General features: G+C 45.0%; 1 protein-coding gene across 16 annotated transcripts in view; it reads left to right on the forward strand.

Annotated features, from left to right (window-relative positions):
• Positions 1-27,743, forward strand: part of LOC125467477 (PH and SEC7 domain-containing protein 1-like) — a 193,198-nt gene that overhangs the window by 108,542 nt on the left and 56,913 nt on the right. For 15 of the 16 annotated variants that reach the window (XM_048563337.2, XM_059640393.1, XM_048563335.2 and 12 more), the window contains 4 exons: positions 14,647-14,841; positions 17,436-17,516; positions 18,143-18,255; positions 23,230-23,288. In XM_048563337.2, the coding sequence (XP_048419294.2) occupies positions 14,647-14,841; positions 17,436-17,516; positions 18,143-18,255; positions 23,230-23,288 (448 nt within the window). Of the gene's footprint in view, positions 1-2,182; positions 2,554-14,646; positions 14,842-17,435; positions 17,517-18,142; positions 18,256-23,229; positions 23,289-27,743 lie in introns of those variants that run through there. The other variant, XM_048563347.2, reaches the window with a different exon arrangement.

Below are 27,743 nucleotides of genomic sequence, written 5' to 3' on the forward strand. Positions count from 1 at the left end.
TGTGGAACCTCTGAGATAACCCTGAAGTGTCAGCATCTGTACGGCTGGGTAAGGGATTTAGGACCCTGGAGCAATCATGAGACAATGTCAAGGTGATGCTCCTCACTGGGTGTAAATACCACAGCATGGACAGAGTTATTTAGGGTGTGTGACATACCTAAAGAAAGAAGTACATTTGAGAGTAGTCATTTAGTAATGTTAAAGTGGATTAGAGTACTATTTATTCGTTAGAATGCCGTAAATGGAATTCTAAAGACGCCTTTGAAGATACTTTCTGACACTGCCTTCTCCGTGTTTGGTCTACGTTGACCCAAACACACAAATCCACGCATTGAAAGACTCTGTGCACAGAATCATGTTATGGTTTCTGCACCGATAGAGGCTATTTGGCCTTTCTAGGCTGAGTGTGTTTTCTCTTTGCAAGGTCTCTCTACCCTGGCCCTTTAGCTTTTTACAGTTCATCCACAGAGTGGAGAGGTGCAAATGTGTTCACATTCATGAAAGGATGGACAACAAGAGGGGGCAGATTTCAAGGACCTGAAGAAAAATCACCATGAAAGAAAAAGAAGCTTTTCATGCAGGGAGGGTTAAGGCCTGGAATGTGATGCCTGAAAAAGTGAGGTAGAGGCAGGTACAATTGAAGCAATCCAGGGGCTGTTATTTGAAAAGGAGGAATGTGCAGAGAGAATGACATTCAGTGGCTTGTTCCTTCAGAGAGCTAGTGCAGATGTGATGGGCTGAGTGGCCTCCTTCAATGCTGTACTGATTCTGTGGCTCTGGGTTCCCTTTCAATTGAATTTGCCTGCACCATGCTAAGCCATGTGCTTTCCAGAATCCAAACACACACTGGCTCGAAGAAAGGAGACCGAGGATGTTGGTAGAGGGTTGTTTATCGGACTGGAGGCCTGTGCCCACTGGTGTGCCACAAGGATCAATGCTGGGTCCACTGCTTTTCATCATTGATGGGAATTATTTGGATGTGAACATAGGAGGTATGGTTAGTAAGTTTTCAGGTGACACCAAAATTGGTAGTGTGATGGACAGTAAAAGAAGGTCATCTTAAAGTTCAACATGATTTTAATCAAATGGGCTGAGGACAGCAGATGGAGTTTAATTTAGATAAATGTGAGGTGTTGCATTTTGGTTATGCAAATCAGGGCAGGACTCGTACAGTGAAGGGTAGGGTCCTGGGGAGTGTTGCTGAACAAAAAGCCCTAGGGGTGCAGGTACACACTACCTTAAAACCTTAAAAATGGAGCTGCAGGCAGCAGGATAGTGAAGAAGGCATTTGGTATGCTTGCCTTCATTGGTCAGTACATTGCGTATAAGAGCTGGGATATCATGTGGCTGTACAGAGATTCGCCTAGGTCACTTTTAGAACCCTGCATACAATTCCGGACTTCCTGCTGTAGGAAGGATGTTAAATGTGAAAGAGTTCAGAAAAGATTTACAAGAATGTTGCCTGGATTGGAGGGATTGAGTTACAGGCAGAAGCTGAATAGGCTGGGGCATTTCCCCCTGGAGTGTTGGAGACTGAGGGGTAACTTGCATCGAGGTTTATAAAGTCATGAGGGACGTGGGTAGAGTGAATAGCTAAGGTCTTCTTCCCAGGACAGGGGAATCTAAAACTAGAGGGTATCGGTTTAAGTTGAGGGGGGGAAAAGATATAAAAGGGACCTGAGGAGCAACTTTTTCATGCAGAGGGTGGTGTGTGTATGGATGGAGCTGCCAGAGGTGGTGGTGGAAGTGGGTACAATTACAGCATTTAAAAGGCACCCGGATTGAGATATGAATAGGAAGGGTTTAGAGGCATATGGGCCAGTTGCTGTGAATGAGACTAGATCGGATTGGCATAGAGATAACAAAGTGTGGAGCTGGATGAACACAGCATGTCTGGTTGGCACGGTTAAGTTGGACTGAAGTGTCAGTTTCCTGCTGTATAACTCTGACTCCATCTTCGCACTGCCTTCAATTTTTTCAATGACTTTAAATTAGTGTCCTCCAGCTCCAGTGCTAAATACCTTGCTGGGGTTACCTGCAGCAGTGCCGAAACAACTTGTGGAACTTCTGTACACTCCAAACAGTTGTCTTTGGTATTTACTGGCTAGGGAGACTGAAGCAAGGCTGTTGTTGTTTAATCATTAACGGATTCTATTGTGTTGGCCGTGTGGTTTGAAACAGCCTGTGTGCGATCCTGAACAGAACAAGATGTTTCTCACCACGAGCAGCAGGAACTTGGTCCAAATCCTTCTGCAAGAATTGGCAAGTGGAAGCGGCTGCTTTATCCTTCGTTGACACTCCGTGTGGGCAGGTAGCTCAGTAAATGTGAGTGACCTGAGTTTGTTGCTGTGCTCTGTGGCTCAGTAATAGCTGGAGTTGTCCCTTTCTGTACTTGGCAACTGATTTACTGCCACGTGTGTGGGGCTTAAACCATGAAAAAAATGAGGTGAAAGATTTGTGGGTGCTCCGTGGATGGAAGTCTGCCTTTTCTGTGCTTAATACTGATGTTGGTGACTACAGCAACAGCAAGCAAAATCGAGATTAGAGTCAACGGTAAGTAGTTATGGCTCTTTCACTCTCACTTTAAGTGAAAACAACTCAAAATGTGTGTTAGCCTGTACAGTACGTGTGTCTATCTTCACGTATTGGGACGTTGCTTGTTAATATTCGATGATCTGGAGAGGAGAAGACAGAGCAGGAAACCTTAGGAACACAGTCGTGGGCTGGAAGAGAAGGGAACTGCAGCAAAGCTGGGGTGGCGTTCTGATGGAGGGAGAGTCGGAAGTGTAGGAGGAGGCACAGGTATTAGGTTGGGCAGGACGTGTGAGCTGTAAGGATATGTGCCTGACAAGGTCAGGATATCAGTGCTGGTGTGGAAATGGACATGGATTAGACTTGAGTAAGTGGAGAAAACAGAATTCAGTACTCAGCAGCTGTTTCTTTTGAAAGTGCCTCCTCAAGAATTGGGATTGCTTCTAAAAATATAAATGCCAAAACTCCTTAGATTCAGACAGTAAAGCCAAGAGGATGATTCAATATTCCTGGTAACCGTATCTATGATTTTTCAACTCACAGTAACGCAGCAATAAATGTGTCAGTTTTGACTCAGTGGTAAAACCTCAGAGGTGGAAAACCATTGGTTTGAGACCCACTGTGGTGATCTGAGAACATAGTCTAAACATAAATTTTGGCGCAGAGCTGAGGGGCAGTGCTGCACTGTCAAAGGTGCAGTCCTTGGAATGGGAAGTTAAAATGAGACACCATATAGCTCTGTCAAGTAGAGGCAAAAGCTATAGTAAGATCATGAGACCATAACATGGAAGACCAAAGAGGGCCAATTGGCCTGAAAAGTCTGCACCCCTATTCAATAAGATCATAGCTGATCTGATAATTCTCAGCTTCACTTTCCTGTCTCCTCACCCCCCGCCATAACTCTAGATTCCCATACCATTTAAAGGTTTTATCAGCCCTGAATATACCTAACACCCAGCCTTGACAGTTTTTGACAGTAACACATTCCATAGATTCACTACCCTTCGAAAGAAGAAAATCCTCCTTATCTTTATCATTAAATGTATGAACCCTTACTCTGAGATAATGACCTCTGCTACCAGACTCTCCCATAAAGGGGACATGATCTCTTAGCATCTACCCTGTCAAGTCCCCAAAGAATTTTGTGTTTCAATTATGTTTCTCACTAATGGTACAATTCAAAGAACTGAAAGGTTTCCTCCAAAATCCTCAGTATCATTTAAGACATAATAGAGTATCAGAATCGCTTGCCTGTGGAATCTTGCTGTGTAGCGAAGCAACTGTTGTAATTCATGGAGCACAATTGCAGTAGCAAATTCATTAAAAGTGTCCATTTGATTGGAGATTCTTTTAAAAACTCTATCATGGATGTTACCGGCTGGGACAGCATTTATCATTTATCCCTAATTGCTCTTGAATTAATTGGCTTGCTGGAACAATTAAGGGCAGTTTAGAGTCAACCATGTTGCTGAAGATCTGGAGTCCCACAGATATTTTGAAATAATCAATGATGGTTGTCATGGCCATTATTTTAGAGACCAGTTCTACCATTCCATAGACTTTTCGAGCACGGAAACAGACCTTTCGGTCCAACTTGTCCATGCTTACCAGACATACTAAATAAATCGAGTCCCACTTGCCAGCATTTGGCCCCTATCCATCTAAACCCTTCCTATTCATGTACCCACTCTGATGTCTATTAAATGTTACAATTGTACCAGCCTCCAACACTTCCTCTGGCAGCTCATTCCATACGTGCATCACCCTCTGTGTGAAAATGCTGCCCCTTTAGATCCTGAAGATTTGAAATTTGGGAATTGAATGGAGTTCCTAGCGGTGTTAAACTCCCTGTCAAGAAATCTCACTTAGTAACACTGCTGTGGTCCACCCTTCAATGAAGAAAGATGTGAAAATGTGACGAGTTATTGCAGGGCAGAGGTCAAAGGTTACTTAGAGACAATCTGTATCTGAAATACTTTCACGTGACATTGAGGCAGCCACAGGGAAACTATCCATCACGATCGACGTACGTGCGTGCCCTGTATACCACCCTGTTTTATCCTTTTCAGCGTGTTTGGTGAGGTAATGATTTGAAACAGACCGAGCAAATCTTCGTGCATGACACATCTTGGATTGCCCATGAACTTTGTGCCTGTATATATAAAAAAAATCCCTGGTGAACGCTTCTAGACAAAGCTCTGTTAATATTAGGAAATGTTCTCTCTTTTTTTGTTTTCTCTTTCTGCCCAAACACCAGTCAAAGAATCATACAGTATAGAAGAGGCCTTTCGGCTCATTGAGTCTATATGACTGTAAATTCACTACTGCCCACACTAGCCCCACTTTGCTGCTCTCAGCTTATAGCCTTGAATGCTATGATATTTCAGGGGTTGATCCAAGTACATTTTAAAGGTTGTGAGGTTTCCACCTCAACTATCCTCCCAGGCAATGCATTCCAGATTCTCAACATGCTCTGGGTAAGAAAATGTGTCCTCATCTCCTTTTTAAATTTCCTCCCCTTGTTGCCCCCTGTTCTTCAAAAATGGGGGCAGTTGCTTTCTATACTCTCTGTCCATGTCCCTCATAATCTTTTACTGCTCTACCGAGCTCCCCCTCAACCCTCTCTGCTCCAAAGAAGGTAAACTGAGCTTATTCAACCTGTCTTTATCATTCCATCCCAGGCTACATCCTGGTGAGTCTTCTCTACACCCTTTCCAATGCAGAATAGGTGGGTGACCAGCTGTGGCCTGACCACAGCCTTGTACAATCCAACATGACCTCCTTGATTTTATAATCTTATAATCTGTGTGCCACAGTTTGATGCGGGCAAATGTCCCAGATGCCTTCTGAACCATTCTATTAATCCATCCTTTCAGGAATTTGAGGGCAAGCATCCCAAGGTCCTTGTGTTCCTCTGAGCTAACCGGTGTCCTGCTACCAGGCCTGAAGCTGAGTGGAGTGTTGTTTTGAGCTGGGAAGAAATTCAGTCCTCAAGACCAACAGTGGAAATTGCTGGGAGAGTCTAGGCCCGAAACGTCAGCTTTTGTGGTCCTGAGATGCTGCTTGGCCTGTTGTGTTCATCCAGCCTCACACTTTGTTATCTGTTATGGTGGAAATTGCTACCTTGCCAGCTGGGCAGTGGGATCTTGGAGTGTCATTTTTTGCCCCCCCCCCCAGGAATTAACCTGCCAGTGGGAACTCTGCATTTTGGTCAAAGACACGGTTGACCTTCACTGCCTTTAGCGAGGCAAGATCAGGCCGATAGGGCCCTGGTAGTTTGGGGAGAGGTGGGCAGGGGTGACGTGGCAGCATCATATCTGTGAGGGTGGCCATTACCTGGCTACCCCCTCTCTCAGTGATAACTCATCGCCCCTGACACCAATTAGATGCTGGTATGGGCCAGTAATCTGACGTTTCAGTGACACAGTGGACAGACTGAACCACTCTGTGTTCTGCTGTTGGTATCACGTTGTGGCATTAGAAGATGGAGGCATGCCAGCACATCTCCATAGCAATTGGAAAACCCTCAGTAGCCCGGTCAAGTGTACAGAGCCACCTGAAGGAGGCATTGCTTTATTTTAATGAGTGTCTGTTGAGCCAGTGAGGGTGCAAGTTTTATTTTCCCCTGAGGTTTGTTAGTGTATGGACTTCTTTTTCCTGGAATATTGTGGAGACTGGGGCCTTAAATTTATTCAAGGGTGAGTCCAATGGAACTGCTGCACCATAAAACCGTACAGCACAGATTGTGGGGGTGGGGGGGTCCACTTGGCCCATCTTATCCATGCCAACCCAAAGACAAAGTTGGAAGTCACACAACATCAGTTTATAGTCCTAAAGGTTTATTTAAAATCACAAGCTTTCGGAGTAGCAAAAATAAATCTATTGGACTATAACCTGGTGTGATGTAACTTCTGATTTGGCCCACCCCAGTGCCTTCACATCGTGCCTGTCCAAAGACACCCAGAACCAGATGGCCTTTCTAATCCCATCCTACCGCATACGGCCCATAGTCCTGGTGATTATAGTTCTTAAGGTACAAATTCGGGTAATTTTGAAAAGCGTTTAGGGGCCCTGCCTCCATCATTGACTCGGGCAGCGAATTCCAGACACCCACCACCTTCTGTAAAAATGCTTTGTCTCATGTCTCCTTTAATCCTTTTGCTACTTAGTGTGAATCTATGGCTCCTGGTTTTCGAATTCGCTGCCAAGGAAAACGCATTCCCCCCGTCTGCGCTATCTTTACCCCTCACAATTTTGTATACCTCAATCATGGCCTGTTTCAGGCTTCTCTATTCCAAGACAAACAGGCATGGTTCAATAATAGTTCTTTGACAGACAAGCTATTCCGTGGGTTTAGACAGATCGTAGACGCTACAACCGGATCAGCCATGATCTTATTGAATGGTAGTGCAGACTTGAGGGGCCGAGTGGCCTAATCCTGTTTCTAAGTCTGTAATTCCTATGGCAGAGGTTTTGAGAGGAGTACAAGAAAATGTTAATGGAGGCCAGAACGTTACATGTCTTCAAGGCAGAGATCGATAAATTCTTGATGTCACAAGGAATCAAGGGCTACGGGGAGAGTGCAGGGAAGTGGAGTTGAAATGCCCATCAGCCATGATTAAATAGCAGAGTGGACTCTATGGGCCAAATGGCCTTACTTCCACTCCTATGTCTTCTGGTCTTATGTGAAACTATCTTGATGGTTTTTTTGCTTATTCATTCACAGTGTATATCCCTGTATGGGCATGTCTCTTTGTAGCCCATTCCTAGATGTGCCTCAGAAGGTGGTACTGTGTTACCTTGTGAGCCACTACAATCCATGTTACAATAAGTAGGCCCACAATTTTGTTAGAGAGGGCATTCTATGATCTTGGTTCCATGTTACTGAAGGAATGGCAATATATTTCCAAGTTGGGATAGCGAATGGCTCGGAGGGGAACTTGGTGTTCCCTTGTATCTGTTGCCCTTGTCCTTCTAAATGGAAATGGCCCATGAGTATGGAAGGTGCTGTCTAAGGTGCAGTTCTGCAGCGTGTCTTCAGCAAGTGGCATGTCTGACGATATTGCCTGTTGCCAGTGTGTAGCGCTAGACTCTATTTTATGTTCCATCCACACAAAGTGGAGATACTGAGTAACACTGCAGGAGAATAACCTGTGTAAAATAGATGGTTCTGAGATTTGGTCTAGCCGTGGCTTTAATTGTGAACCAAAGAAGTGTTGTTCCATCAACAAGGGATTTTCAACAAACCTGCCAATGACAAAACAATGATGGGACATCACTATGCATATCCAACACACGTTGCTGAACGCAGAGATTCATTGATACCCAAGGAGCTTCTGTGGCTCATAAAATGGTGGTGACACCTATTGGTACAGGTAGTTAAAAGTTTTATTTTTCAAGTCAGTTGGTTGGGCAGACTCTTTGCTGCAAGAGCCACCAGTCTCACGGATGGGCCTGGGGTGCCATTGGAGCTCCAGGCTTTGGGATTGGGGTAGCTGGTGGTTCTGCTGATCTTTCAGAACTGTTGTCGACAAAGCCTGGAACTTACCCAGCGAGCTACTAGTTAAAGGGATGAGCTAGTTCTGTTGTAAGCGCTGATTCAGGATCCCATGGCCTACAATAAAATCTGCTCTGATTAGTGTCCGGTTTTTTGACAGTTTGACAAAAGGGCCTGAGGAGATTTCAGCAGTATGTTTGATTGCCAAGGGGCGGTTTTCATCAAGCCTCCTTTGATCTAAGAATGTATCATTGTTCTACGTAGTAGCTCAGTGATATTTATAATGTGTCATCGTGATTGAATTAAACTCCTTGATGTAAATTTTTAATATGTTCTGTGTTCATTCAATAGTTTAAAAATAGTGCTGAAACAGGACACATTTTGTCAGAGCTTTTGGTCTTGCGCTCATCAGGACATTTTGCAAGAATACCAATGTAGCGGGGACTGCCATTTTGTACTGTAGGAGAAGAGAGTGCTAATTGATCAGCAGTTTTTCTCTGATTGGATGTGTTGCCATAGAGAATGCACCAGTTACACGACTGGCAGTTAACTGCTAAGCTTCTTTAAAACTTAAACCACATGGGTTGACTCTGGTTAAACCATTCTCTGAGGAATGAATGGGAAAATGACTTATTTTGTACCTATTTTAACTGAATAATGCATGTACTTGTCCTTACTGTATTCAAAGAGCAGGGTACTGGTGTGTGTGTGTGTGTGTGTGTGTGTGTGATTTAGCTGAAATCACTATACACTAATAACAAGACATGGTTTACCAAGATAATGAAATGTGAGGCTGGATGAACACAGCAGGCTCAGGAGCACAAAAGCTGACGTTTCGGGCCTAGACCCTTCATCAGAGAGGGGGATGGGGGTGAGGGAACTGGAATAAATAGGGAGAGAGGGGGAGGCGGACTGAAGATGGAGAGAAAAGAAGATAGGTGGAGAGGAGAGTATAGGTGGGGAGGTAGGGAGGGGATAGGTCAGTCCAGGGAAGACGGACAGGTCAAGGAGGTGGGATGAGGTTAGTAGGTAGGAAATGGAGGTGCGGCTTGGGGTGGGAGGAAGGAATGGGTGAGAGGAAGAACAGGTTAGGGAGGCAGAGACAGGTTGGACTGGTTTTGGGATGCAGTGGGTGGAGGGGAAGAGCTGGGCTGGTTGTGTGGTGCAGTGGGGGGAGGGGACGAACTGGGCTGGTTTTGGGATGCGGTGGGGGAAGGGGAGATTTTGAAGCTGGTGAAGTCCACATTGAAACCATTGGGCTGCAGAGTTCCCAAGCGGAATATGAGTTGCTGTTCCTGCAACCTTTGGGTGGCATCATTGTGGCACTGCAGGAGGCCCATGATGGACATGTCATCTAAAGAATGGGAGGGGGAGTGGAAATGGATTGCGACTGGGAGGTGCAGTTGTTTATTGCGAACTGAGCAGAGGTGTTCTGCAAAGCAGTTCCCAAGCCTCTGGTTTCCTCAATGTAGAGGAAGCCACACCGGGTACAATGGATGCAGTATACCACATTGGCAGATGTGCAGGTGAACCTCTGCTTAATGTGGAAAGTCATCTTGGGGCTTGGGATAGGGGTGAGGGAGGAGGTGTGGGGGCAAGTGTAGCATTCCCTGCGGTTGCGGGGGCAAGTGTAGCATTCCCTGCGGTTGCGGGGAAGGTGCCGGGTGTGGTGGGGTTGGAGGGCAGTGTGGAGCGAACAAGGGAGTCACAGATAGAGTGGTCTCTCCGGAAGGCAGACGGGTGGGGATGGAAAAATGTCTTGGGTGGTGGGGTCGGATTGTAGATGGCGGAAGTGTCGGAGGATGATGCATTGTATCCGGAGGTTGGTGGGGTGGTGTGTGAGAACGAGGGGGATCCTCTTTGGGCGGTTGTGGTAGGAGCAGGGTGTGAGGGATGTGTTGCGGGAAATGCGGGAGATGTGGTCAAGGGTGTTCTCGACCACTGTGGGGGGGAAAGTTGCGGTCCTTGAAGAACTTGGACATCTGGGATGTGCGGGAGTGGAATGCCTCATCGTGGGAGCAGATGCGGCGGAGGCGGAGGAATTGGGAATAGGGGATGGAATTTTTGCAGGAGGGTGGGTGGGAGGAGGTGTATTCTAAGTAGCTGTGGGAGTCGGTGGGCTTGAAATGGACATCAGTTACAAGCTGGTTGCCTGAGATGGAGACTGAGAGGTCCAGGAAGGTGAGGGATGTGCTGGAGATGGCCCAGGTGAACTGAAGGTTGGGGTGGAAGGTGTTGGTGAAGTGGATGAACTGTTCGAGCTCCTCTGGGGAGCAAGAGGCGGCGCCGATACAGTCATCAATGTAACGGAGGAAGAGGTGGGGTTTGGGGCCTGTGTGGGTGCGGAAGAGGGACTGTTCCACGTAACCTACAAAGAGGCAGGCATAGCTGGGGCCCATGCGGGTGCCCATGGCCACCCCCTTAGTCTGTAGGAAGTGGGAGGAATTGAAAGAGAAGTTGTTGAGGGTGAGGACGAGTTCGGCTAGGCGGATGAGGGTGTCGGTGGAGGGGGACTGGACGGGCCTGTGGGACAGGAAGAAGCGGAGGGCCTTGAGGCCATCTGCATGTGGAATACGGGTGTATAGGGACTGAACGTCCATGGTGTCCAAGCGGAGCCTTGGGGACCGCTTTGCAGAACACCTCCGCTTGGTTCGCAATAAACAGCTGCACCTCCCAGTCGCAAACCATTTCCACTCCCCCTCCCATTCTTTAGATGACATGTCCATCATGGGCCTCCTGCAGTGCCACAATGATGCCACCCGAAGGTTGCAGGAACAGCAACTCATATTCCGCTTGGGAACCCTGCAGCCCAATGGTATCAATGTGGACTTCACCAGCTTCAAAATCTCCCCTTCCCCCACCGCATCCCAAAACCAGCCCAGTTCGTCCCCTCCCCCCACTGCATCCCAAAGCCAGCCCAGCCTGTCTCTGCCTCCCTAACCTGTTCTTCCTCTCACCCATCCCTTCCTCCCACCCCAAGCCACACCTCCATCTCCTACCTACTAACCTCATCCCACCTCCTTGACCTGGACTGGACTGACCTATCCCCTCCCTACCTCCCCACCTATATTCTCCTCTCCACCTATCATCTTTTCTCTCCAACTTCGGTCCGCGTCCCCCTCTCTCCCTATTTATTCCAGAACCCTCACCCCCATCCCCCTCTCTGATGAAGGGTCTAGGCCCAAAACGTCAGCTTTTATGCTCCTGAGATGCTGCTGGGCCTGCTGTGTTCATCCAGCCTCACATTCCATTATCTTGGATTCTCCAGCATCTGCAGTTCCCATTATCATTGATATGGTTTACCATGAGCTGTGGTTCCTTACCTTTGAGTGAGTGAAATCTTGTTTGGTAGATCGTATGTTTGATTTTTGCAATGGTTAATGTAATGGCTGATCAGTGAAACACGAGGCGGCAGATGCTCTTTCACAGAGCATAAGATTATTGCATGAAGGAAAATAAAGCAAACCAATGGACCTGGAATACTTGGATCTTGACACAAATAGCAAAACAAAATTTCAATGTGTTTCCCCACACGATAGCTTATCAATACCACTCTGGAATTGTGTGTCTTTCCTACCACATTCTCTTTCGTTTCATTTAACAGGGTCTCAGTTTTTCCATGAAATGTAGACACAATTTTACAATTCCTTTTCCAGGCTCTCTGGCATGAACCTTTTCACAATTCTGATGGCCCACTGTTTTTCAAATCTTGAAGATTTCTATCCAAACTCCCTTGGCTCTGAAACTTCACAAACTAAAATACATTGGCGGTAGTGACTGGTTTCCCTGAATTAAATGCCTGAATATCCTGCTGGAAGGGACTGTTCTTCCTTCTGGACTGAACTCCTACATCTTCTGAAGTGACCTCAGAAGCTAAAACAGGTGTCCGTCTCTTGTAATATCAGCCATAGAGGCTGTACAGGAAGCTCCAATGAAGGGTCTAGGCCCGAAAGGTCAGCTTTGGTGCTCCTGAGATGCTGCTTGGGCTGCTGTGTTCATCTAACTCCACACTTTATTATCTTGGAAGCTGTACAGGACATTGGTTCAGCCTCTTTGGAATACTGTGTTCAATTCCTGTCTCCCTGTTGTGAAACTTGAGAAGGTTCAGAACAAAATTACAAGGATGCTGCCAGGGTTAGAGGATTTGAGACATAGGGAGGGGCTGAATAGGCTGGGGCTATTTTCCCTGGAGCATTGGAGTCTGAGGGGTGACCTTCTAGAGGTTTGTAAAATCAGAAGGGCATGGATAGTGGGTAGGGAAGTCCAAAACTGGAAGGTGAGAGGGGAAAGATTTAAAAGGGACCTAAGGGGCTCATTTTCCACACAGGGTGGTGTGTGTATGGAATGAGCTGCCAGAGGAAGTGGTGGAGGCTGGTACATTTACACCATTTACAGGGTATCTGGATGGGTATATGAATAGAAAGGGTTTAGAGGGCTATGGGTCAAATGCTGGCAAATGGGACCAGTTTAAATTAGGATTTCTGGTCAGCATGGATGAGTTGGACTGAAGAGTCGGTTTCCATGCTGTACATCTCTAAAACTTTGTCTTTATCGCCATGTTGGAACCCTTTTATAAGCGAGTCATCCATCTATGACTCGAAATATTTCCACCCCTAGGCATTACAGGTGTCCTGTCAGGCACTTGACTGCTGTCACCTGATTTTCGGGAGTTGATGAAGTTAGGCCATTTGTTACAAATGAATTTCTGACCTGGTTAGAACAAAATTACCTTCACAGAGCTGATCCATCCTCCTGAGTCTATTTTGAAACCTGCATGCCAGAATGTATATTATATACACTTTTTTCCTCACTTGGGGATATCACTTATGTATATCTGGCATCCGATACACCGTAAATTGTGAGGATGCACCCAATCCTATAAATCATCGAGGAGCTTGTTATTCTTACACGACTCTAACTAGTGTTTTTTTTAAAATGGATTTTGACTAGGCCTGTACATTCCTGCTGGGCTTTGGGTTCAATGAATGTAAATTTGGTCATGCCATTAAAAATGGATGCATTTTGTTGACATAGTCGTGCTTCTTAATGGTGGCTATTCCCCTCTCTTTGTCGTGACTAAAGATGTGTCCAGATTGCCCTTGAGGTGCCTCAATGCTGCTTAGTGTTTGCATACAAGTGTAAATTGGAGAAATCACTCAGAATCCTGCCGTATTCATTCACCAGATCAGCTAGGCATGCTTTCAAAGAATCAACATCTTCAGTAGATGCCAGTTTATGGCAGGATTGCTGCAAGTAGAGGAATTCAAACAGATATTCTTGCCACTTGTCCTGATGAGTGTGAGATGGAATGCTTTGATGTAATGTGTTTTTTTAAAAAAAAATTCTTTAAGATAACATCTTGCAGAATTTGCTTTTTATTCAGACTCTGCTTTGTGGAACACAGCTGTCATGCACCTTCATCAAAATAAAGGCTTGATATCTGAGTAATGAATACTGTACAGGGATGTTGGAGAGATATGTACATCATTTCAATTTCACCCCATTAATCAGCTGTTTCATACAACTCTAGTAATCATTGATCCCTGCATTGTCTTTGAAAAGATGTGACAGTACATCCTTGAACATTTTAATAATCTGTCCCATTTTCTATGTCAGACAATTAATATTTTGACTGTTTCATTGAACAGCAATGCTATAATTGTGTACGGCATAAAAATTATCTGCATTATTTCTCTCTTGGAGGTTTATATATAGGCCCTATCCTGTCATTGGAGAGAATGTTATCCTCCCACACTTTGACTGGAAATAGAGGTTTTGTGCAGTCAATGAAATGTTTGATTTGCAAGGATTTCTAACAACCAATGTTCTGTCATCCAGCAGTGTAACATGTCAGAAATAAAACGTTTGCTCTGTTGCAGTCCAACCTGGCATTTGTTGGTCTACCTTTCATGAATTTGCTTGTCTGCACAAAATCTACAGTGCAGCTTGTTGCCTGTTGAGTATCTAAATTTTGGTTTATCCACAGTTTTTAAGTAAAATAAATTAAGGATAATATTCTTTCTGTAGTGAAGAGTGTACAGTTCATGTATGGCTCATAATGCACACTCACAGTCTGCCATGTTTTGGTGTTTGCACACACAGCATTTTTCAAGAATGCAATCCCCACACATGATGAAACTTTGTAGGGATAGCTCGGTGTTTGGACGCTTGGTTTATGGTGCAGGGTAACGCCAACAGTGTGAGTTCAATTCCTGCTGCAGCTACGTTTACCATGAAGGTCCCACCTTATCATCCTCTCTCTTCACCCTGACCTGGTGGTGTCCCTCGGGTCAAACCACCACCCGCCATTTCTCCCTCTCCCCCTCCCCCTCCCCCTATCGAGAGAGCAGCCCTACTGTCCTCTGGGACTATGTCGACTTTGCTTATATCTCTCAATCACTAGTTTCTCTGGAATCTTGTTGCACATGGAGTGGTTTCAGGTCTCATTTACATAGCGGATGTGATATCTTTAGTTGTGTTCTAAAGAAGTTTAAACCAGTTTCTGACAAAGTGCTGTGTAAGTGATGAGACCGATGTGTAGCTCCTGAATGATGTGCTTGCCAGGGAAATGCTGGTAATTACACACTTTTTTTTTGGATGTGCTTTACTTATTTCAGCGACAGCAATTTGAACCACTTGGTGATGGACTCGGAGTCCGAGATGGACAGCACCGAACAGTTGGCACTGGGGAGCACCGATACCTTGGCCAATGGCAGCAAGACTGACCAGGAGGCTGCCAAGCGATTGGCCAAACGCCTGTATTACCTTGACGGGTTCAAGAGGTCCGACGTAGCTCGACATTTGGGCAAAAAGTGAGTGATTGCTGGAAAATGCAGGGGGAGGCCAAGAGAGAGGAAAGAGGAGAGGAGCTGGCAGTGCAGTTCTTGCTCAAACTGTTGGAGAAGTCACAACTGGGACACTGTGCACAGTTGGCACCCAGTATTTAAGAAGGGATGCATTGCATCGGAGACGGTTCAAAAGAGATTCACTTTGACCGATTCCTGGGTAAAAGGGGTTGACTTATCAAGAACACTTCAATGGGTGCGGCCTTTAATTGTTAGGTTGAAGAACGAGGGGTGATCTGATTGAAACTTAAAAGATTCTGAAGGAGCTTGACAATGAATGTCTCCATTAGTGGGCTGATCTCAAACTAGCTCAGAATAAGTGGACATAGGACTTAGAACAGTACAGGCCCTTCGGCCCATGATGTTGTGCCAAACTTTGACCCTAAACCTAAGGTCTATCTAACCTCCACCCCAACCTTATAGTATCTTCCATGTGGCTATCTCGTAGTCGCTTAAATGCCTCTAATGAGGCTGACTGCACGACCCTCTCCAGCAATGCATTCCATGTCCCTGCCACTCTAAGTAAAGAGCCTACCTCTGACGCACCCCCCATATCTACCTCCACTCACTTTAAAACTACAGCCCCTCGTAATAGCTACCTCCACCCTAGGAGAAGGTCTCTGGCTTCCACTCTATTTATATCTCTGATCATTTTGTACACCTCTATCAAGTCACCTCTCATCCTTCGTCATTCTAAAGAGAAAAGCCCTAGCTCTCTCAACCTTCCCTCGTAAGACCTTCACTCCATTCCAGGCAACATCCTGGTAAATCTCCTCTGCACCTTTTCCAACCTTCCACATCTTTCCTGTAATGAGGTGACCAGACTGGACACAACACTCCAGATGTGGCCAAACCAGGATTTTCCAGACGTCTGGAATTCCCTACCCACGAGAGTTGTGAAGTCCAGGTCTCTCAGTATTTACAGACGAGGTGCCTAGAGTTTTGAAATATTGTGGAACTGAGAGCCATGAGGAGCTGTCACAAAAGAGGAGTTGAGGCTCTGGGCAGATCAACCATGATTTTATACAATGGAAAGACAAACTCAAGGGGCTGAATGGTCTGCTCCTAATCCTTTTCTTTAAAAAACATTTTTGTGTTGGAGAAAGGGGTTTTAAAAAGAAAAGCCTGTGCAGTAGAACATGTGCCAGAGAAGTAGGCACTCTCTGATTTTCATGCAGCTATTTACATTATTGCCTCCATTATTGTAAAAAAAATTAAGAAAGGGAAAGTAACAAGATATGATAGTGGTGCAGTGCACTGAATACTCCAGTTTCTGCTTCATTTCTTCGATTGCAGAATAATAAAAACACACCTGGAACAACAGGCACTGCGCTGTGGCTTCAGGATAATTATTGAATTTGAGTTAGCAGCTCAATGTAACCTCCTTAGGCTTTGCAAAAGTCACATTGCACATGCCACTAGCAAATGCTTTTACTGTCCTATTGTTATGGTATAAATTATCCAAACAGGTTCAGACTAAGAAGCCAGCATGTGGGCTTTACAAAGTTCCAGTTTACCTTATCACACCATCAGAGGGTGCTACTGTATCAATGTTTTAAAATGTTTCTATGAAGTTGTGATGAATTTCCTTGCTTATCCTCCTTAACTCAATCTCTGTCTGCCTTCTCTCCTCTTTCCTCTCTCTTTTCTACTCTTCCTTCTTTTCCCTTCCTCTCTTCTCGTCAACTTTTTTTGTTTCTGCAATCCGTTGTCCTGTTCTTATTCTATCACTGACTTCCTTTCTGTCCTTTAGAAGTGTCCCTATTGTGCGTTTTGTAAAATTCCACATCAGTTTACTATTTACTGTTAGCTCCTCTCTCACTTCAATCCTACTGCAGTTTCATGTTTGCTTCTGCTGTTTGCATTTCTTCCTATATTGAGTCTCTTTCTGTTTCCTCTCCTGGATCCACAATTCCTGTTTGTAAACATTTTAAACAGAATTTTGTCGCGCTCTTGCGCGCTCTCTCTCTCGCGCGCTCTCTCTCTAACCCCACTTGCAATTGTCTTCCATATTCTGTCCTCTCACTCTGTTTCTGTTTCTCTTTTTCTCATTCTCATTCTCATTCTGTCACACTCCCCGGCCCTCTGGCCCTCCCTCGTTTGCGAGGGACCCGGGTTCAATTCCACCCTCGGGCGACTGTCTGTGCGGAGTTTGTACATTCTCCCTGTGTCTGGGTGCTCTGGTTTCCTCCCACAGTCCAAAGATGTGCAGGTTAGGGTGGATTGGCTAGGCTAAATTGCCCATTGTGTGCAGGGACATTCAGGTTAAGTAGGTTAGCGGTGGGAAATGTAGAGTTACAGGGTGGTATGGGTGGGGGTGGTGGGCCTGGGTGAGATGCTGTTCAAGAGGGCTGATGTGGACTCAATGGGCCGAATGGCCTGCTTCCACACAGTAGGGATTCTATGAATCTGAAAACAGGTTGCAATTTGGGATGCAGTTTACTGATTTGCAAACAAGGCCAAAGCTCTAACCTTCTTTCTTTCCTGTCACTTTTCCTCTCTTTCTCTGCTGCCCATCTCTCATTCATTCTTTCCGTTTTCACTCTGTCTTCTTGTTTCAGTAATGACTTCAGTAAGATGGTGGCTGAGGAATACCTGAGGTTTTTTGACTTCACGGGAATGAGTCTGGATCAAGCTCTGAGGTAAGAGACAGAGACCAGGGCACCTAAATACCCTTCGAAAACCAGATAATTCTGATTCTTTTTACATTAAAATGTCCAAAAAAAGTCAGACATGTTTTGATTAAAAAGTCATAAACATTGAGGTTTCTTTTAGCCACCTCACTTCAATCTGGCTAAAATGGTTAGATAAATAAAATCTGTTTGAACTCCGTCACCTGGCCCTCCAGATACCATTTCATGCACACCTGAAGTGCACAAACGTCTTCCAGTATTGGGCCAGAGAGAGGGAGAATGGAGTGAGTTTTATACCAACAGTTGATACTATAAAACTCAAATATTGTGGATAAAAGAGGCGTGTTGTCGAATCTTATCATGTTGCACTCATCAGGACGCCTGCAAGAATGCCAAATCTCAAAGGGAACAACAATTTATACTGCATGAGGAAAGGGTGCTGATTTGTTGGCACGTCTGCTTTGGTTGGGGTGTCACCATAAGGGAATGCACCATTTGAACTATTATCGCTGGGCTTTTGTTTCCTTGAGAAAGAACACAATGCCTGTAGATATTTCCTTTTGACTGCAGAGCACAGGTGCCTCCTCGTGATTTGAATATGTGATTAAGCCACGATCTTTATTGTCATTTTACAGAGCTTTCTTGAAGGAGTTTGCACTAATGGGAGAGACACAGGAGAGGGAGCGAGTGCTGATCCACTTTTCACACAGATACCACCAGTGCAACCCTGGGGCCATATCTGCAGAGGGTAAGGTGCTCGTCCTGTGCTAGTTGAGGTTGGCAGGAGGGATCCCAGTCAACCAAAAGTGGGTGATGCTGAGGCAGATGAAGGATTGAGAGGGTGAGATGGTAAATGCATTTTGGCAGTGGGTGGGGAGGCTTAGGGCAGATCCCTCTGGACAGCCACCTAGTGTGGTGGTTTGGAGGAGAGATCTGAGGGCAGAGCCTTTCTGCTAGAATGGGGAATGGCACCTTCAACCTCCTGGCCTTCAAGTGTAAAATGGCCATTCGGAGGACCTTTAACTGTCTAAATTGGCTGCCAGTTTCTACGTCACAGCCCACTGCTGGGAGACCTTCCCTACAGTGTGGAAGTAGGCCATTCAGCTCATCAAGTTCATGCCAACCCTTCCAAATAGCATCCCACCCAGACCTACCCTATCCCAGTATCCCTGCATTACATGGCCAATCCACCCTAACCTGCACATCTTTGGACAGTGGGAGAAAACCGGAGCACCCAGAGGAAACCCACGCAGACATGGGGAGAATGTACAAACTCTGCACAGACAGTCACTTGAGGGTGGAATCGAATGCGGGTCCTTGGTGCTGTGAGGCTGCAGTGCTAACCACTGAGCCACTGTGCTGGTGGGGCTGTTTCTGGACGGCATCCCACCTTGGCTTCTAGTGATTTCTGTGATGACCTCCACCCCAGGGTCTGGATCTCCATCTGATCACTGGGATGTTGCCGTCCCCGTACCTCTTCCATCAAGTTAAAAGATCCTCTCAAAACAGCATAAGCTTTGGAAGTTGATGTATGACCAATACACTCCCTACAAACGAGCATTGAAATGGTTTAAATTGTAAATTTAATCTGCCTAAAAAATGCTCCATTGACCCATTTCCGAGTCTCCAGGGTTGGCCTGGAGTCTTCAGGAGTTGAAGTCGAACACTGCTGTGAGCAATTGCTGCAGGAGAATCACGGGGGCGTTACAACAAAATGTGTTTTTGTTTCATTTTAACTTTTTCTGTCTCCAATTTGGATGTAAATTGGAGATGGGCCAGGTGGGGTTGCAAAGATAAAAGCTGATTAATTGGACATGTGAGGCCTTCAGTTGTATCCTATCAGAGTTTTGGAGGATGGGGGTGAAAGGTCATCAGGCGTAGGTGAGAATGTGGATTTGAGGTTATAGTCTGATCAGTTATGATCTTATTGAATGGTGGAGCAAGCCTGAGGGGCTGAAATGGCCTACTCCTGCTCCTAATGTGTGTGTTTGTATAATGTGTAACATAACAAGAACCCTGTAGGAATTAAACTGAATGAGAATTAGGTTTATTGTCACGTGTGCTCATGTTAGAAAAGAACAGGAGTACAGTGAAAAGTGTACGACACCCTGCTACCTTAGGGACAAAGTACTGAGGCACAATCCTCAGTACAAAAAATTGAGAGCATAATGAAAGAAAGTTGCATTACATTGCAGGTATATGTGGTATAAGTTAGGAAAATAAGAAATAAATGTAAAAAGATAGACGTTAGAGTTCTTTGAAGGATGTGAGTTTGCTCGCTGAGCTGGAAGGTTAGTTTTCAGACGTTTCGTCACCATTCTAGGTAACATCATCAGTGAGCCTCCGATGAAGCGCTGGTGTTATGTCCCGCTTTCTATTTATCTGGTTAGGTTTCCTTGGGTTGGTGATTTCATTTCCTGTTCTTTTTCTCAGGGGATGGTAGATTGATTTGGAGCCAATGTGTTTGTTGATGGAGTTCCAGTTGGAATGCCATGCTTCTAGGAATTCTCGTGCATGTCTCTGTTTGGCTCGTCCTAGGATGGATGTGTTGTCCCAATCATAGTGGTGTCCTTGCTCATCTGTATGTAAGGGTACGAGTGATAGTGGGTCATGTCTTTTTGCGGCTAGTTGATGTTCATGTATCCTGGTGGCTAGCTTTCTGCCAGTTTGTCCAATGTAGTGTTTGTCACAGTTCTTGCAAGGTATTTTGTAGATGACGTTTGTTTTGCTTGTTGTCTGTATAGGGACTTTTAAAAATACCTTGCAAGAACAAATGGCCCCTCTCAGTTCTGCACATTTTCTCTACTATTAAATAAATCCATTCCCACACTTCAGCTGTTTCCTATAAGAAAAAAGCACAACTTCCTCTAAACAGGCTTTACTCTCTATATAAATATTGTTATTCCTTATAAAATGTAATTGTTTCTGTATTTCTAAAATTCAAGATTATTCTTCCTGCCACAGTCCCATAACTTTTCTAGGAATGTAGGAAATGGGAGCAGGAGTAGGCCATTCAGTCCATCGGATTAGCTGGATCTTAACTGCTCTTTTATCTCCATGCCATTGTTCTGTGCTAACCCTGTTCTGTACAACCTGGTTGTGCAGAGTTCTGCATTATTTTACCATCCTAATTTTCACTGAATTCTGTCCTCAAGAGGTTATTGTTGAAACAGATTGTTCAGCAGAATCTTGAGTTGTTGTTGGGATGGGGTTCAGACACAAACATGGAGGAGATTGAACACCTTAGACACTGGAGAGGGAATTATGTAGAAATTATAGCATGGGACCAGGTTGTTCTCCTTGAAAAGTCCATGCTAGTAGTTAGCCTCACTCAACCACTGGACTATATTTCATAAACTTACCCTATTTAGGTATCCTTTCATTCCCTCTTTCCTTCATCCTTGCCTATTCTTAGATGTTACCATGGACACATGCATAGATTATGACTAGACAAGGATATTAACAGTTTACAAAGCCTTCTCTAACTGCTGAAGACTATTTCATTGATACCCCCACAATGCTGTCATGGAGGAAGTTCCCACGTTTTTTACACTGCAGGAACAGTGGCATATTTCCAAGTCAGGATGGTGAGTGGCTTGGAGGAGAATTTGTAGGTGGCGGTCTTCCTATATATTTGCTGCCCTTGCCCTTCTGGGGGTGGAGAAGGTTCGATCTAAGGGCCTTGATGATCATCTGCAGTGCACCCTGTAGATGGTACACACTGCTGATACTGCTTGAGGGTGTGAATATTTGTGGCAATTGATTGGGCAGCTTTGTCCTAGGCAGTGTCAAGGTCTTCAGTGTTGTTGGAACTGCACCCATCCAGGACAAGGGGAGTATTATGCCTTGTAGGCTAGGCTTTGAGTTTTCAGGAGATGAGTTACTGGCTACAGGATTCCTAGTCTCTGACCTTCCTTGCAGCCAGAGTAGCTAGTCCAATTCAGTTTTGGGTCAATGTATGCCCCAAGATGTTGATGGTGGGGGATTCAACATTGAATTCCACCATTGAATGTTGAGGAAACGTGGTTAAATTTTCTCTTGAAGATGCTGATCATTGAGTGCCACACAATTACCAGGCAATGTGACTTGGCACTGGCCAGCCCAAACCTGGGATATTGTCCAGATCTTTGAAAAATAGTTTTGCTATACAATGCCAAGCTATTTGTATAGTTCTGCTTCATTCACTGACTCTGCTGCTTTTCACAACTTCACCACCCTCTGTTTAAAAAATAAATTGAAATAATTTTTCCTGCTCTAAGCGTCTGATTCACTTTTCATTCCAAGTCCTGCAATCACTGTGGAATGGTTTGGTTCTGTCCATTGTGTGCTGTCCCTCCATGGTATTAAGCATTTCCAAAATATCTCAATCTCTCTTATAGGAAAATAAAACCTGTAGGATTGGCTCAGGTGCAGAATGTTGACAGGAGCAGAGGAGAACATTTGGCTCCTCAAGGTTGCAGTGTTCCATAAGATCTTGGCTGATCTAATTGTGCTCCCATCGCCACTTTCTCCTCTGCCCCATAACGTTTATCTCTGGTGTATATTAAAAATCTAACTCTGCCTTGGATAAATTTAAAGAACTAGCCTCTACTGCCTTTTGAGGAAGAAAATTTCATGCTCAACTGTCCCTCTGAGAGCAAATGTTCCTTTCAAAGGGAGTACTGTTATTTTTGAACTATATTTAACAGGGAGGTGCAAACAGTGACATAGTGTCAGTGTGACTGGACTCGGGTTCAAATGGTTTCAGATCCTGTCAGGCCTTAAAAGATCAATTAAATCTGAAATTGAAGGCTGGTTTCATTATGGTGGCTATTACAGCAAATACGTGGTTTTGGATGGCATGGTGGCTCAATGGTTAGCACTGCTGCCTCACAGCACTAGGGATCCGGTTCAATTCCAGCCTCGGGCAACTGTCTGTGTGGATTTTGCACATTCTCCCTGTATCTGCGTGGATTTCCTCCGGGTGCTCTGGTTTCCTCCCACAGTCCAAAGTTGTGCAGGTTATGTGGATCGGCCATGCCAAATTGCCCCATAGTGTGCAGGCTAGGTGCATTAGCCAAGGTAAATGCAGGATAGAATGGGTCTGAATCGGTGCAGATTCAACGGGCCAGAAGGCCTCTTTCTGCACTGTAGGGATTCTATGCCTATAACGGCCATTTTCGTGGAAACCCTCCTGGTTCACTAGTGCTCCAAAGGGTAGGAAGTCTGGCCTTATCTGGTCTCGTGTACATGTGACTCCAGACCCATAACATGCAGGTGAGTTGCTTTGATGTCTTGCTTTGTGACGCAAAGGTGCCACCTTTCCAACCCCTCTTCCCCCTCCAATGGTGTAGTGACCCCCAGGGTAAACTCACCACCAAATGTCTCTACTTCTAACAAGAGAGCAGTCCTCTGGGCCGAAGGCAATTTTACCTTTCATTGTGATTGAATCTTAACTTGCCCCTGAAATGGCCCAGCAAGTCACTCAGTTCAAATCATCTAGGGGAAGGGTTACAAACACTGGCCTTTCCCGCAAAGCCCACATCCCATGAAACAATAAATATTTTGGGGGCGGGGGGGGAGAAAAGGGACCTGTATTGCTCTTTGACATGGAACACAAGTGTGGCTGAGAGAATGACAGCAGTGTGGGATCCCTTCAATTCTAGGACTGGCTCGACAGTCTGTCTCTAGTGCAATGAGTTTTGTCATCCAAAGTAATGCTCTCTCTTTTTTTCATCTGCAGATGGTATACATACACTAACCTGTGCACTGATGCTGCTTAATACGGATCTCCACGGGCACGTAAGTGTCAGTACAGGGCAGTCGTCGAAGCTCAGGATGAGAAGACTGACAATATAGTGCCACAAAGGGGTCTTCATCTTGTTGAAAACTTGCTTTATTTTACACAGCACTTACTGGCTTATGTTTTATTCCCCTTCCCATTCTCTGTATTCCCCGGATATGGATTGATTTTATTGCTGTCACGTGTTCCGAAATAGAGTGAAAAGTGTAGTTTTGCATGCAATACAGGCAGGTCATGTCGTACTAAGTGCATCACGGTAGCAAAACAGAGTGCAGAATACAGTGTTTACAGTCAGAGAGAGATTGATCAGAATTAACATTTGAGAGGACCTTTAAAGTTTTGGCAAAGATCTGTAGCTCAGGTTGTGGATGAGGTTGTTGACTTGCTCACCGAGCTGGCTTGTTGTTGTTCAGACGTTTCATCACCATGCCAGGTGACATCATTAGTGGATCCTCCAATGAAGCGATGTTACTCTGCTCCGCTTGGAATTCATACTGTCCAGTCCGTTATGCTGAGGAGTGTCATTTCCAGTTTTGATCGGTATGGGTTTGTATGTGGGGTCCAATTCTCCATGTTTGTTGATTTGAAATACAGGTGGAGAACCGTGGCTCTAGGAATTCCTGTGTGTGTGTATGTTTGGCTTGAGCTACTATGTTTACTTTGTCTGAATGCAGTGATAATAAGGAGAGTTTATCAGTGAACTCTCCTTAATGTCTGTACATTCAGACAATGAAGGCCATCAGTTTAACTGGGGCAAAGAAGCCAAACATGGACACGCACTGGAATTGCTAGAGCCACGGTTCTCCACCCAGACTTCAAATCAACAAATGTATAGAATTGGACCCCACATACAAACCCATACCGATCAAAACCGGAAATGATAGTACTCACCATAAGGGACCGGACGGTACCAATTCCAAGTGGAGCAGAATAACATTGCTTCATCAGAGGCTCCACTGACAATTTCCCCTAGCATGATGATGAAGTGTCTGAACAAAAACAATCCAGTTCGGCGAGCAAGGTAACAATCTCATTTGAGAGGACCTTTTCAAAATGTGGAGGTGCTAGTGTGAACATAGAAGATAGAACATAGAACAGTACAGCACAGAACAGGCCCTTCAGCCCATGATGTTGTGCTGACCATTGATCCTCATGTATGCACCCTCAAATTTCTGTGTTGGATCGGGATGGATAAATTCAGAAGTCACACGATACCAGGTTATAGCCCAACAGGTTTATTTGAAGTCACAAGCTTTCAGAGTGCTGCTCCTTCATCAGGTGGAGTCTTCAAATAAACCTGTTGGACTATAACCTGGTGTCAAGTAACTTCTGACTTTGTTCAGAATGTGATGAAATATCTTGCAGTAAAATGATACTCTTCTAGTTGCCGCTGCTGAGATATCACATTGATCAATCAGTTTCTTTTATAAATAGGAATGCTAGAATATATAGAACATTACAGCACAGTACAGGCCCTTTGGCCCTCGATGTTGTGCCGACCTGTCATACCGATCTCAAGCCCATCTAACCTACACTATTCCATGTACGTCCATATGCTTATCCAATGACGACTTAAATGTACCGAAAGTTGGCGAATCTACTGCCATTGCAGGCAAAGCGTTCCATTCCCTTACTACTCTGAGTAAAGAAACCACCTCTGACATCTGTCCTATATCTTTCACCCCTCAATTTAAAGCTATGCCCCTTCTTGCTCGCCAAAACTGTAAAGTCACACGGTTAGTTTTGTTATATGTAGTGACTGAAGTAATCTGTGCTGAAAAAATAGGAAATTCTCTACTGTAAAAGTTTGTAGATATTGGAGGACAAATTGAGCTTTTAAGATTGGAAAAAATTCAATTTTTGTGAGATGTTTTCAGGGTCCATTAGAGGTCTCTGAGATAATAAAAGTGGTTTTGTTAGATGCACATTGAGAAAATGACTCCACTTTTGTGGGAACTCCAAAACCAAAAGGTTGTGATTATAGGACAAACACAAATAAATCTACTCCAATATCTGTTGAATCTCTTCAAAGCCTGTCCACCATCTACAAGGCACAAGTCAAGAGAGAGATGGAATATTCTCTGCTTGCCTGAATGTGAGCAGCTCCAACATTTTAACAGGTTTGACATAATCCAGAACAAAGTAGCCCCCGCCCACTTGATTGGCATCCCATCCACCACCTTCAACATTCAATTCCCTCACCCATTGATGCAGACTGGCAGCAATGTCTACCATCTACAAGATGTCCTGCAGCAACTTGACTAGACTGCTTCAACAGCATCTTCCAAATGTGTGACCTCTCCTATCTAGAAGGGCAGCAGATACATGGGAACACCACAACCTGCAAGTTCCCCTCCAAGCCACTCACCATCCTGACTTAGAACATCACTATTCCTTCAATGTCGCTGAGTCAAATTCCTGGAATTCCCTCCTTAACTGCATTGTGGGTCTACCTTAACCCCACAGACTACAACTCACTGCCATATTCTCCAGGGAAATTCAGGATGGGCAATAAATGCTGGCACAGCCAGTGACAGACAGATACCCTGAATGAATAAAGCAATCCAGTAGGAAATTCGAGAGAAACCTTTTGACCCAGGGAGTAGTGAGAATGTGAGGCGAGCGATGTAAATACCTTGATGAGGAAGCCAGACAAGCTCATGAGGAGAAAGGAATAGAAGTGGGAGCTTGTAGATCTGGCTGAATTATGGTGGAAAGAGGACCATGTGCAAATAAACTTGGCATTTTAACCAGCTCTATCAAAAGGCTTCTAACTTTGTTGCTAAGTCGATTGTTATGGATCTGACCACACCCACACAAAGTATTGGAAGGAGATAGCCTATACCCTAATTCCATGATTTTTAAAGGGCAAGTGTAAAGTGCTGTGTTCCAGATATGATTTGATTGGTCTACCACTAAGCTTTAATCAAAACACACTTTATTCTTGCAATGCAGTTAAAATACAAGAAAAAGAAGAGTTGGCATCACTTTACACTGTTGAAGTACTTAATCAGATAATGTGTTATTTAACCACTAATCATTAACTGTGCCAAAAAGGCAGCATCCCATAAAGATATCCTTGGACAAGGCAATTTAGCAACACAGTTAGTATTCTCATGTGCTGTCTCTCTCCAGTCCAGTGGAAGGAAACAGTCTGCCCCTTTTAGATTTTTAAGAGGAAGCTCTGTGTCTAAGACTTCACTCAACAGCTCTGAATTCAAACCATCAGCTCCAGCAGCCAGCAAATACTTACTCAGTTCAGTGAAAGCAAAACTAAAGTCCTTCTGGATCTGTGTGAGCCTGCCCCACCCACTCATGACTTTTAAAACACCCAGGGAGAACTCAAGGCTGTTTACCAACCGTCTGTCTGAAGGATACGTTTTGGTACCACTGTGACAGCACCCAACTGCCAGAGAAACAGCACTGAACACCTCTTGTAAAGGCACAGCACTGTCACAATGTATGGGTAGAGTCATAGAGTTAAACAGCACAGAAACAGACCCGTGTTCAACTCAGCGATAACAGGAACTGCAGATGCTGGAGAATCCAAGATAACAAAGTGTGGAGCTGGATGAACACAGCGGGCCAAGCAGCATCTCAGGAGCACAAAAGCTGATGTTTCGGGCCTAGACCCTCCTTCAGAGAGGGGGATGGGGAGAGGGTTCTGAAATAAATAGGGAGAGAGGGGGAGGAGAGATTCCCTGAGGTTGGTCCGGAGGGAGGAGGGTAACCTCTTCAGGTTAGGCATCCCTGGAAGAGACTTCACAGTGAGGTTAAAATTGTGATCAGAGATAATGGGAACTGCAGTTGCTGGAGAATCCAAGATAACAAAGTGTGAAGCTGGATGAACACAGCGGACCAACCTCAGGGAATCTCTCCTCCCCGTCTCTCCCTATTTATTTCAGAACCCTCTCCCCATCCCCCTTTTCTGATGAAGGGCCTAGGCCTGAAACATCAGCTTTTGTGCTCCTAAGATGCTGCTTGGCCTGCTGTGTTCATCCAGCTCCACACTTTGTTACCCGTGTTCAACTCATCCTCGCCAACCGGATATCTTAAATTAATCTAGTCCCATTTGGCCCATATCCCTCTAAACCCTTCCTATTCATATACTCATCCAGATGCCTTTTAAATGTTGTAATTGTACCAGCCTCCACCACTTCTTCTGGCAGCTCATTTCATACACACACCACCCTCTGCATGAAAAGGTTGTCCCTTTAAAATATTTCCCTCTCACCTTAAACCTACGCTGTCTGGTTTTGGACTCTCCCAACCTGGGGAAAAGGCCTTGGCTATTCACACTACCCACGTATCGAGGGATACGAGCTGTCGGAGCTATGGTGCAGATTAGCTGCTGAATTGAATCACAGAGGAGGCTCAGTAGCTGTGTGGTCTCCTTCAGTTTGAATGTATACCTTGATCTAATTGGCTTGTAACTGTACTTCAGCTGAAGATGC

The sequence above is a fragment of the Stegostoma tigrinum genome, chromosome 37, assembly GCF_030684315.1.
Source record: "Stegostoma tigrinum isolate sSteTig4 chromosome 37, sSteTig4.hap1, whole genome shotgun sequence".
Classification (NCBI taxonomy): Eukaryota; Metazoa; Chordata; class Chondrichthyes; order Orectolobiformes; family Stegostomatidae; genus Stegostoma; species Stegostoma tigrinum.